The following is a 13511-nucleotide window of genomic DNA, read 5'->3' on the forward strand; positions in this document are numbered from 1 at the left end:
GGGCTGATATGCTGGGTTCTTGTAACCCTAACCTATCTATCTGCAGGGCGGGGTGATATGCTGGGGTCTGGTGACAGTAACCTATCTATCTGCAGGGCTAGGGTGATATGCTGGGGTCTGGTGACAGTAACCTATCTATCTGCAGGGCTAGGGTGATATGCTGGGGTCTGGTGACAGTAACCTATCTATCTGCAGGGCTGGGGTGATATGCTGGTGTCTGGTGACAGTAACCTATCTATCTGCAGGACTGGGGTGATATGCTGGTTCTGGTGACAGTAACCTATCTATCTGCAGGACTGGGGTGATATGCTGGTGTCTGGTGACACTAACCTATCTATCTGCAGGGCTAGGGTGATATGCTGGGGTCTGGTGACAGTAACCTATCTATCTGCAGGGTGCGGTTATATGCTGGTGTCTGGTGACAGTAACCTATCTATCTGCAGTGCTGGGGTGATATACTGGTTCTAGTGACATTAACCTATATATCTGCAGGGCTGGGGTGATATGCTGGGTTCTTGTAACCCTAACCTATCTATCTGCAGGGCTGGGGTGATATGCTGGTGACAGTAATCTATCTATGTGCAGGGCTGGGTTGATATGCTGGTTCTGGTGACCCTAACCTATCTATCTGCAGGGCTGGGGTGATATGCTGGGTTCTTGTAACCCTAACCTATCTATCTGCAGGGCGGGGTGATATGCTGGGGTCTGGTGACCATAACCTATCTATCTGCAGGACTGGGCTGATATGCTGGGTTCTTGTAACCCTAACCTATCTATCTGCAGGGAGGGGTGATATGCTGGGGTCTGGTGACCATAACCTATCTATCTGCAGGACTGGGCTGATATGCTGGGTTCTTGTAACCCTAACCTATCTATCTGCAGGGCGGGGTGATATGCTGGGGTCTGGTGACAGTAACCTATCTATCTGCAGGGCTAGGGTGATATGCTGGGGTCTGGTGACAGTAACCTATCTATCTGCAGGGCTAGGGTGATATGCTGGTGTCTGGTGACAGTAACCTATCTATCTGCAGGACTGGGGTGATATGCTGGTTCTGGTGACAGTAACCTATCTATCTGCAGGACTGGGGTGATATGCTGGTGTCTGGTGACACTAACCTATCTATCTGCAGGGCTAGGGTGATATGCTGGGGTCTGGTGACAGTAACCTATCTATCTGCAGGGTGCGGTTATATGCTGGTGTCTGGTGACAGTAACCTATCTATCTGCAGGGTGGGGTGATATGCTGGATTATCCTGACAAAATTTTTTTAAAAATAAACATTACACCCAAGAAATGGACAGCTCTTCTGTAACTCAAATGGCCAGAAATCCATAAGTGTCCCAGCAAGGACATATTGTCTGCTACTAGGAATAGTGTGTACAGCAGGGCCATTACGCGTCCGGCACAAGCAGCAGGAAGTATTATTGACGCCAGGTTGAAAGCACATGAAGAGACAGATAATGCGTCTAGAAATAGCCCCTTGTGAGCGCCCAGTGCAGACATGTGGCTGCTCCAGTAATAGTCCTGCAATAACATCATAGAGCAAGGAGTGGCCCGGTGGAAAGATTCTGGCAGTTTCATGTTGTCAGCCCCGTCCTGAGCAGATATTACTAGTTCCACATGTTTCTGAACATCACATGTGTAGAGCCAACATATCACAAAGCACCGTGCACACTAAGATTAAACATTGTACGAAATGTGCCGCAATCCCATAGATTTACATTACATGTGATTTCTCATTGCAGTTTGCGGAGCATGCTCATATGTGATCAATCATAGAGCAGGATGTCAATGGGGTTGTCCAAGGATTATTTATTCACTTACCTGGTCCGGCGGGATACTTATGATGGACCTGCAGGTCCTGGCGATGTCACAACCCCTGGTCATGTGATCGGAGGCAATGATTGAATTCATAATGGAGGCCCCAGTGGTCTCAAGTTCTCTCATCATGACAGATCATTTTGACTCTAAGGATAGCACATACTGCATAATACACCGAATGGAGTTTACTCTGGACCAAAACTGTGTGCCAAATTTTTGGCGCAGTTTAATCCGTGCTCCTTGTAAAGTGAGGAGCAATAATACTAATAAAAGTAGTGAAGGAAGGCCAGTAATTGGAGAAAATTATTCCCATCTTGACAAATTGCTTCCAAAATGAGAATAACTGCTCTCCAACTTACACCCTAGGAACAGCCAGATGGAGCTACGGAAACAGCATATCACAGTTCAGCTACGCTGTTTCTATAGCTTCACAGTTTCGGAAACAGGTGCATATACATTTGCCACACTGTTTCCATAGTGCCCATTCCAGATTTGACTGTTCCCATAAGTCCCATCCAAGTATTTATTTGCCAAGATGTGAACAGCCCTTTAAGACAGAATTGTGACATTTACACACCTAGTGTGTCACAATAAGGGTGCATGCACACTGAGTAATGCCGGGCGTGTATGAGAGCCGTACACGCCGGCATTACAGCAGACTGCCGAACACTTCCCATTCACTTCAATGGGAGCGCTCGTAACAGCGGCGTTTACGAGCGCTCCCATTGAAGTGAATGGGAAGTGTTCGGCAGCCCTGCTGTAACGCCGGCGTGTACGGCTCTCATACACGCCCGGCGTTACGTAGTGTGCATGCACCCTTAGTGTGTAGCCTAAGGCCGTGTTCACACGTTTTTTTTGGTCTGGCCGATGCAGTGCACCAGCATCCAGTCGCGCACTCCTCTCCAGATTAGGCCCAAATGAATGGTCCTAGTCGGGAGGAGGGAGTGTCTTCAGGTGGATGTCGCGAGGTGAATCCGTATGAAAGAATTAGCATCTCGCTTCTTTTTCCGGGAGCCGGAACAAACAGCTCCCAGAAAAAAAAAAGAACTGACCAGCTCCCATTGATTTCAATGGGAGCCGTCTTTTTGGTCAGGAATTTGAGGCGGATATGGCTTCATAATCCCGACCAAAAAACCCTGTGTGAACTTACCCTAGTAGTGCAGCCATACTCACTCTCATCTGCCCTGTACCTTTTGCTCACATAGGTTCATTACATTAGCAAGGAGCGTGACTACAGGATCAGACTACACCGGGTGTGTTTGTAGTCTGTTACATGGAGACGCACAGATCACAATCCCACAATTGCAGCTGCTTTAGTCTTTTAAATGTAAGTGCAAAGGTGAAATTTTAGGTAGAGAAGTGACAATAAACCAGCAGAGAGGACCATACGTGTACAATTATTCTACGTTTAATGCAGATTAAATATTACACTGCTATACCGCTACGAGTGAAAAATCAATGCAATGACTTGGCAAAAAGGTTTTAAATAAAATCGTTTGCATTGCAAAAATGGCTGCTGGAAAATGAAAGAAGACGGGAAGAATTCATGACATCATTAAACGGTTATAGGGTTAAAGTCTGTCTGCCATACAATAATCCCTAAGGGGCAGTTTTCTATGCGGGTCTGGTTAAGATGTGATACGGCTGCACAGTACTTAGTGTATACGGCTCCTTCTTACAGCGTTATCCAGGAGAGCAGGCAACAGATAAGCAGACAGTGCAGAAGATCTGGGTGTCTAAGTTTTCATTCTTTATTCTGCGTCCTGCTTTACACCAAGCGGGGCCGAGTCCAATACGACATGGAGGAATAGGTAACATGGGAAGAAGGACGGCCGGTATCTAGTGGGGCGATCACTCTGATGGTTGCTGGATGACAACTAAAATGTAGTCTTTATCTGAAAATAAAGGAGAAGATCAAAACATTATTAACAATGAAGTATCTGACGTCCACGTATGAGAAAGAATGTGTAATGTGAAACTTGTATTAAGGATAAAGTAACTATACGAGTGGGTGCTGTATAACTATACAGTATAGGTCATCATTACGTGATCTGTGCGGGGTCCTGTGGATAGGTCATTGTATGAAACATGCATTTGTGCCAGACTAAATGTTCCCAAAAAAAAAACCCCCCAAACATTAAAACGCACCCTTCCTCCTTCAAAAAAGACCTATCATGAACTTATGGTTATGGAAAAAAAAACCTACCACTACCACACCCAGTTACAAGTTCTAGCCTCGCCCCTGGCGACAAAACTGGAATTGTCACCTGCATAAAAATTACATCTATTTGGATATTAAAATAAAGAAAAAACATGGAAGAAAAAAAAAAAAATTAAGATAAAGCCCTAAGTATCCAAAAAACAAAGCACAAATTATTTGAATAATCCAAAGGTTAAAAAAAAAAAATGTGATGGGTCTCAAAACTGCATGTATACAGAAAAAACACAAAAATGTGACTGGTTCTGAGCCAGGGAAAATGGGCCGGTCCTGAAATAGCTAAGGAGTCAGCCATTGCCTTATAAAATCTATGCCACCAGGTGGCGATAGAGACTCAGCTTTACGTTTTAGAAGAGAGGTAAAGGGGGTCTCCAGGAAGTCTATCATTGCTTATTTCCTTTGGATTTTTGTATATAACTAATCCAGAGGTTGTGGGCTGGCTATGACCCTGGGACATGTGGTCAGAACCAGCATCTGGTCCCCTAAGATCCTCCACCTTTTATCTTCTCCCTATGTCTCCACCTGCCTATGTGACTGCTGCGGCCAATCATAAGATTACTAAAGTCTAGACAACCAGCGGGCGATGACCCGACTTGGAATGGGGGAGAATTTATAAAGCGATTCATAAGGTTTTTACTATTTTATGACATTTCCCTCCCATGGCTCAATTTTTGATCATCTCAAAACACATTTGTCCATGTGTAAAGGGGTATCCTGGTTACTTCAATTTGCCCCTGTCCACAGGATAGAGAATGATATGATGATTTATAGGGAGCCGGAGCCCTGAGCAATTACGAGAACGTGGGTCCCCATTCCCACTTATGAATGAAACAGAAGGTCAAGCATAGATGTCTCTAGCAGTCCCAGGGTGTCTTGGGCTGTCCTATAGAAGTGAATGGAGTGGTGGTACCATCCATTTGGGGGTACAAGGGACCCCTATTCTCATGCTTGCTAGGGGTTTCGCCGCCTCTGGTTAGGAAGTAACTTCAAACAACCAGAATACCCCTTTAAAATGTCTGACTGACAATGGGATCTGTTGGATTATCAATTAAAGGGATTTTCCAGGAAGATGGACACACAGAGGCGGACTGCTCTGCCGATGTGTATCTTTGCTGTGATACCTGGAGCAATCATAATTTCGTTCCTCTTGGATCGCACCCGGAGGAATGTCAGATCGTTCTGGGGGTCGATGTCCCGCACTGAACATCTGGCCTTCATCACTAACTGATGCATTAGGCCGGCATACTGGGCGGTGGTGGCATTGTCCATGGTGCTCTTTATGGGAATTCCTGAAATACAAGAAAATAAAAGGGAATGAAAGCGAAAATCAATTAACTATTTAATACACCCAAGACAGTTGTCAGACAACATCTTGAATACAATTCATGAGACAGACAAGCAAAGCCCATCAGACCAGGAGTGGAGCCAGTCTGTCCATATACTGCAGAGAAGTCTCCTGAATTCATGGCCCATGTGGGGGCGTTGTTGTAAATGCAGCACTTGTTGACTAGCTACCCCAGATTACAGCTGACCCCTGGGGCTACAACATTAGGGGATTACCTCCAGTCATGATAAACTGAAAGATGGGGTGTTATGTCCTGGGTTTCCTTAAAGCGATTGTCCGGGAGTGTAATTGTACTTACATGTGCTGGAGTTTTCTAGATGCAGCACCGGCAGGTTCTGAGCTGGTTCCAAATCCGTGTCATATGATCAGAACCGGCCTCGGGTCACTCCGCTGCCTCATTTGGCTCCTATTTTCACAGGTCTGTTACCGAACTAAGTAAAGCCATAGCATGGGGGTGAAAATAGGAAAGAAGGAAGAGGGCGGAGTGACCCAGGAGACCCCAGAGGGTTCCAGTCACATGACCCAGGGTTACCCCAATGAATGTAAATTTACAATCCCCAGACACCCTCTTTAATGAGGGGTCACCACTTACCTTCTGAGTTGACGATAATAATTCCCTGTACACCCTTCTGGCCCTGGATCCTCTTTAGTGTTTCTTCAACGTCTGCCTGCAAAACACAAGCAAGAAAACATAGCTACTTAAAGGGGTTATACAGGGAATACTAAAGCTTACCAATATATTCCCTGCACTGGATAAGCCCTATGTATTACTGGTTCCTCAGAGCCCCAATAATTACCTCTGCAGAGTGAAGCGGGGTGCCGGAGGTCTCTGCCCACTACTACACTGGCTCTCTGTGATGGTACTGACGCCACTAAACTCCAGCTGCAACTCCCTCGAGTGGTTCATGTGACTGACAGAGTGTCAGGATGGGAGGCAAAAGATCAAGACTTGTGGCCATCCCTAATGCACTCTACAAAGGTAACAGTCATACTGACAAAATCAGCGAGATCTCAGCAATGGAGGGGAAACCACGCTGTGATTCTGGTGACCATAACCTATCTATCTGCAGGGCTGGGGTGATATCCTGGACTCCGGTGACAGTAACCTATCTATCTGCAGGGCTGAGGTGATATGCTGGATTGTGGTGACCATAACCTATCTATCTGCAGGGCTGGGGTGATATCCTGGACTCCGGTGACAGTAACCTATCTATCTGCAGGGCTGAGGTGATATGCTGGATTGTGGTGACCATAACCTATCTATCTGCAGGGCTGGGGTGATATCCTGGACTCCGGTGACAGTAACCTATCTATCTGCAGGGCTGAGGTGATATGCTGGATTGTGGTGACCATAACCTATCTATCTGCAGGGCTGGGGTGATATCCTGGACTCCGGTGACAGTAACCTATCTATCTGCAGGGCTGAGGTGATATGCTGGATTGTGGTGACCATAACCTATCTATCTGCAGGGCTGGGGTGATATGCTGGGGTCTGGTGACAGTAACCTATCTATCTGCAGGGCTGGGTGATATGCTGGGGTCTGGTGACACTAGCCTATCTATCTGCAGGGCTGGGGTCTGGTGACAGTAACCTATCTATCTGCAGGGCTGGGTGATATGCTGGGGTCTGGTGACAGTAACCTATCTATCTGCAGGGCTGGGTGATATGCTGGGGTCTGGTGACACTAGCCTATCTATCTGCAGGGCTGAGGTGATATGCTGGATTGTGGTGACCATAACCTATCTATCTGCAGGGCTGGGTGATATGCTGGGGTCTGGTGACACTAGCCTATCTATCTGCAGGGCTGGGGTCTGGTGACAGTAACCTATCTATCTGCAGGGCTGGGTGATATGCTGGGGTCTGGTGACACTAACCTATCTATCTGCAGGGCTGGGGTGATATCCTGGACTCCGGTGACAGTAACCTATCTATCTGCAGGGCTGAGGTGATATGCTGGATTGTGGTGACCATAACCTATCTATCTGCAGGGCTGGGGTGATATGCTGGGGTCTGGTGACAGTAACCTATCTATCTGCAGGGCTGGGTGATATGCTGGGGTCTGGTGACACTAGCCTATCTATCTGCAGGGCTGGGGTCTGGTGACAGTAACCTATCTATCTGCAGGGCTGGGTGATATGCTGGGGTCTGGTGACAGTAACCTATCTATCTGCAGGGCTGGGTGATATGCTGGGGTCTGGTGACACTAGCCTATCTATCTGCAGGGCTGAGGTGATATGCTGGATTGTGGTGACCATAACCTATCTATCTGCAGGGCTGGGTGATATGCTGGGGTCTGGTGACACTAGCCTATCTATCTGCAGGGCTGGGGTCTGGTGACAGTAACCTATCTATCTGCAGGGCTGGGTGATATGCTGGGGTCTGGTGACACTAACCTATCTATCTGCAGGGCTGGGGTCTGGTGACAGTAACCTATCTGCAGGGCTGGGTTCTGGTGACACACTCCCTTTAAAGATGTATAGGGCCCTTTAAATGTTGATGATCAGACAAATCCTGGGCACCATGAGGACGTTATACCTGAGCTGGTAGGTGTCTTTCCTATTGCAGCAGGCCGGTCACCCGGCAGACAGGACATGTCTCTGGGCATCATGACAGCTACACCTCCCCCTATAGTGTACATGCCATACAGTGGTCAGTGTGTCCCCCATCAGGTGGTGCCAGCTGTGCCCAGGCCTTCCCAGACTGGGCCTAGTGATGCCCTCTGCCCATACACCATGCCATAGAAGAGGCTGCTCTCCTGGTAAGGACGCCTGTGGCCACCACACCCCAGAGAATGGCTAATACGGCAGCCCAGGCTGCACAGCGCATACCGGTGTATACATAACACATAGGTGTGCACAGCTCCCCTCTGACACTCAGGACCACTCCTAGGTGATGAGGGTGACGTCACCGCCCTAGTAAGCATCTCCCGGGATGAATCTACACGACACGGCCAAACAGAACACATCCCGGTCCGGCCATCACTCACCATAGCTGCCGCCGGCCCTCAGTTCCGCTGTCACTAGAATACAGTACGCATGCGCACACACAGGCGTCACCCGGCGACCAAACCCTCCGTTGGTTCCGCCCTGACAGTAACCAGGAAACGCCCGGAGACCGAGCGTCACTGCTAGAGCACAGCGTCTCTGACAGCGGGAGCCATATTGTTGAAGCCACAGCGCATGCGTATAGAACACTAAGAACATGGCCTCGTTGGTTTATTGTTTAACGGTCTTGTACGTGACTTCTGTTTTCTTTATTAGGTTGGTGATAATTCACCACAGCAGAAATAACATGATAAAAGCAGGATATTTCTATTACATTATTGAGTGACAATGGCCACCATGGAGTATATAGCAAACTGGAGCAAATGTAAAGTAAATGATTGCCTATAGCAACCAATCAGGATGAGGCTTTGAGTTGAAAGCAGACCCGGGAAAGATGAGAGCTGGAATCTGATTGGTTGCTGTAAGAACGTTTAGGGGAAAACCGCTCAGGGCTGGCAAAATCCATTCACATCCACAGGGGTCTCTGTTACTTCACATGCACACGTGTCTACACTCCTATAACATCTGCAGGCACCCACATAAAATGGATGTCCCAGGCCGCTGCTCTGTTATATGTGATTTGGGCACTTTATATCACAAACAAGGACCACCAAATGAAGTAGGGCTTCACCGAGAGGGGTGCGGCTTATAGAGCGTGCAGGGACTCCTTCCAAAAAGTTGGCAAGTAGGTTCATAAGAGACACAGGTCAAAGCCGCATTCTCACTTTGGTGTATCGGTCGCTTACATATAGCCTGCTATCTCCTACTGAGCATGTGGCTTTAGGGTCACTAGTAATAGTGTTGCCACCTTTTGCACCAAAAAAATACCAGCCAGGGTAAATGGGGTTGTAGAATGAAGAAAGTTTGTGAGCAGACACTAGTCTCAGATAGGGAGGTGACAATAACCTTTGCGATTCACTGCCTTCTCTGCAGAGACTTCTTTGTTTCTATAAATATGCAAAAGAGTTATTTAGAGCAATGAATACATTTCCACATCCCTTTTTTTGGTGCAATAACAACACCCTCATTGATCCAAAGAGCTCATCTGCATATTGACAAAGTACTTCAAGAACTACTTTTCTCTGCGTGACTTGTGCGGACACCATTATAGTCTATATCAGGGGGCGGCAACCCCTGGCACGCGAGGCATATTTTTCTGGCACGGCAGCCTGCAACTTTCATGCACTAAATTGAGAGAGAGAGAACGTCCCTTCAGTGCTCTGGTAGAGCTGCGGTGTAGGACACGCCCCCTTCTCTCCCTGCCACCAATCAGAGGTGAGCCTCTCACTGCACAGGATAAGGGCTCCCTGGACCTGCTGCTACATGTGAGGAGGAGCTCCTGCAGTCTGCAGCCTGAGGAGGAGAGGAGCAAAGTGAAAGCAAACACAACACCAGGTACGTGTGTGTTACTAACTATTCTTATTACTGTCAGGCATTTGGGGTTATTAATTTAGTTTTAGTAACTCCATGTGCCTCACATTAATAGCAGTTAACCCCATCATGTCCCTCACATTAACCCCTGTGTGGCTCACATAAGGATTACTGATGTGTGAGACATATGGGGGTACTAATAAAGGACCTATATAATGGAGATATTCACTTATTACCTCCATATGTCTCACATATCAGTGTCAATTAGGTAAAGCACACAGGGGGTTAATGTGAGGGACATGATGGGGTTAACTGCTATTAATATGAGGCACATTGAGTTGTAACCTGCAATGCACATGACCAGACTCTACAACTGTGGATAAAAGTACAGACCTATATATTTCAATTGACCCATATATACAGCCATTCTTTTTGTGGCTGTGTATCTGGGCCAAATTGAAGAGCTGAAAACTATGGAGCAGGTCCTATGTGTTCTATACATACCCTATATCAGTCCTATACGTCCCCTATAACAGTCCTATACGTCCCCTATAACAGTCCTATACGTCCCCTATATCTGTCCTATACGTCCCCTCTATCTGTCCTATACGTCCCCTCTATCTGTCCTATACGTCTCCTATATCTGTCCTATACATCCCCTATATCTGTCTGCATTTGCAGCCCTGTCAATTCATTTTTAACATATAGGTCAGTGAAAACCACATGCGTGCCACTTGTATGCAGGAGGCGTAAGGCTGAGGCCCTACGTTGCAGAAACGCAGAGTTTTTGTTGCAGATTTTCATGTGGTTTATTTCAACCAAAGCTAAAAATGGCTACAGAAGGAATGGGAAATGTATAGGAAGCTTCTTATAAGTCTCCCTTCTGCTCAATCCACTCCTGGCTTAGGCTCAGAAAAACACAGCAAAATATGTAACAAAAAAAGCTGTGTTCCCTGTGCCTCAGCCTTAGGCTAAAGCCCCACGTTGCAGAAACAGCTTTTTTTCGTTGCAGATTTTGCTGGGTTTTTTAGCCGAAGCCAGGAGTAGATTGAGCAGGAGGGAGACATATAAGAAGCTTCCTATATATTTCCTGTTCCTTTTCTAGCCATTCTTGGCTTTGACGGAAAAAAAAAAAAAAAAAACGCAGCTAAATCTGCAATAAAAAAGTTGCATTTTTGTAATGTGGGGCCTCAGCCTTAGTGTGATTCTATTGGATGGTGACACTGTAACTAGATGCAATTATAGCCAAATCCAGTTCCTGGGCACCAGTGCGGCCACTTTGTTGAAAGTGTGACCCCCATTAATTCCTGGCTGGGGTTTTGCTGTTACTGCACCGCCAGGAACTAAAAGTGACTGAAATTAATCTGCGTTTCACTTAGGGAGCGTTCACACTATCGTCTGTGTCCAACAGCTGATGTCCGCTGCTAATGTCCGTTCAGAATCTTGTGCGGATATTAGTATCAGACACTAGCTGTGTCCGTGACATTTTGCATTGATTTAAATGGACATCGTGTGCGTTCGTTTACTGTTCATGGGTGTCCTTAAGTGTCCGTTTCCAAAGATGTCCGACTTTTCAAGCGGACAGAAAAACCTACATGTCAGGTTTTGCTGTCCGCTTGAAAAGTCGGACATCTTTGGGAACAGACCGTTAAGGACAGGCACGGACAGTAAAAGAACGCACCCGATGTCCATTTAAATCAATGCAAAATGTCACGGACCCAGCTAGTGTCCGATACTAATATCCGCACAAGATTCTGAACGGACATTACCAGCGGACACTAGCTGTCGGACACCGACGGTAGTGTGAACGCTCCCTTACAGAATACTGACGTTACTAACAGCCGAGGACTGGATGGAGCATACAGGTACATTGTGTGTCACCACTCTACAGGTATGACCTCACTCTGCTCCCAGTCACATACATTACCACTAATTGTGGGTTACGCATGTACTTACATTGCTTCTAAAGGAAAAAAACATGTGTATCCAGGCAAATAGTGGTAAGCGCATGTGGCTGGGAGCGCAGTATGACAGCACCCCCTATTTTGTGGTTTGTGCTATGTAACTTTAGTGTAGGTGTCATCAGCTTTACAATTATTCCCTGGCACTCCGAGGACCTCATCTTTGATTTTTTTTAATTTAAATCGGCACGCCGAACAAAAAAGGTTGCCTACCCCTGGTCTATGGGGTCCACGTGCTTTAACTGTTCACCACTTTTTCATGCCTTCAGTATTGCGTTCGGAGGGGGCCCTCAAGCAGACTCCCTGAACGGAATACCGAATACAGATGTGAACCAGGCCTAAGGATGGCCCAACTGATGACTAAAGGGAAAGGAGACTGGGCTTTCTTTATCCAAAATATTAGCGGCCCCCACCCCATGGGTACGATCTAGGAAATAACATAGGTAATAGTAGTAGTCAACAATTGTTCTCTCCCAGCACTAGTACAGACAGGGAATGCTGGACAGTGCCCCAGACTCTGTGGGTAGAGGAGGTATTGTATACAACCTTTGAAGACGGCCTCATGCAAATGACCATATACACAGTCAGTGTGCTAGCCTTGTTGTTCACGGCTAGCACACTGGATCCATTCATTAATGTGTATTTTCACAGTCCTGAGTACGGGGCCATATATTGGTGCAAAGCTCAGAACAGATCCTATTCCTGTCTGCTTTGAAGCACCTGCTCGCTGACCTCAATGAACACAGACACGGTTGGTACACAGATATCCATCCATGTGCCATCCAATCACAGCCCGGCAACCTTTAGGGGGCATTCACACGGAGTAACACGGTGCCGATTCTGGCATGATAACTCATGTAAGAATCAGCGCTGCCAAACAGAATCCCATTGAGTTCAATGGGTTCCGTTTAACGTGCGCAACACATTGAAATCAATGGGAGGCTTTTTAACCCATTGCTTGGATAGAAGGTAACAAAACACCACACGGAACACAATGTCACAATTGAGCAAATTTTTTTATTTTCAATATTTCTATTTTACTGATAATCTCTTTCAGTAGATCTTTTTATTTATCAGACAAAATTTGAAACAAAAAAGGGGGAGCAGGGAGAGGGATCTAACCGGTTAAAAATACTACGTTACCAGGGTCAACACCTCATCTACAAGAAGGTCTCTTGCGATTAAGGAGTTAAAAAAAATCCATCTCCCTGCCCCTCTTTAGGGACAAAAGCCCCGATATATATATATATTTATATATATACACAAGCAATTATAACGTCTTCCTATATCAATCATAAAAATATTGTAGGAGCCTACCCTATAGAACTAGGGAGATGTCCATATTAATTATAGCTTTACTTTGTGTTAAAAATATAGGGCATAGAGCGCCTCTGTATCAGATTGTAAAGGATTTACACACAGCTTTAACCCCTTCTTTGATGTAAGATGTGCACCTTAGTCAAAAGGGTTAAGACACAGAGTGAGAGAACAGAAAAGACGTCGGAAGGATGACTACTGGATGTCCTATTTACAGTTACTGCTAATGTCATCTTCACACAATTTGGTAGAAATCGATGCAGCGCAGACATTGAATTTCCAAGGTTTGAGGTAAAAAAGTGAAAATCCACAGGTTACTGGTAAAATGAAAAGGAGCTTAAGTGTCCATGGGGATGTGACAGTGGTCATGGAGGCAGACAATGGACGTATCCTACACTGCAGTCAGCCTCTCCCAAGCCTGACCACACAGCAA

The 13511-nt window shown here is 46.4% G+C and overlaps 1 protein-coding gene across 1 annotated transcript; it reads right to left on the bottom strand.

Annotated features, from left to right (window-relative positions):
* Nucleotides 1–3213: 3213 nt before the first annotated feature.
* Nucleotides 3214–8460, bottom strand: DYNLRB1 (dynein light chain roadblock-type 1). The gene is made up of 4 exons (XM_075277500.1): nucleotides 8372–8460; nucleotides 5977–6052; nucleotides 5161–5328; nucleotides 3214–3716 (listed from the first exon to the last, which is right to left on the bottom strand). Exons 1-4 carry the CDS (start codon nucleotides 8372–8374, stop codon nucleotides 3673–3675), a joined length of 291 nt encoding a protein of 96 aa, XP_075133601.1. The 5' UTR covers nucleotides 8375–8460; the 3' UTR covers nucleotides 3214–3672.
* Between the last annotated feature and the right edge of the window lie 5051 nt (nucleotides 8461–13511).

This window comes from Leptodactylus fuscus, chromosome 6 (assembly GCF_031893055.1).
Source record: "Leptodactylus fuscus isolate aLepFus1 chromosome 6, aLepFus1.hap2, whole genome shotgun sequence".
Taxonomy (NCBI): Eukaryota; Metazoa; Chordata; class Amphibia; order Anura; family Leptodactylidae; genus Leptodactylus; species Leptodactylus fuscus.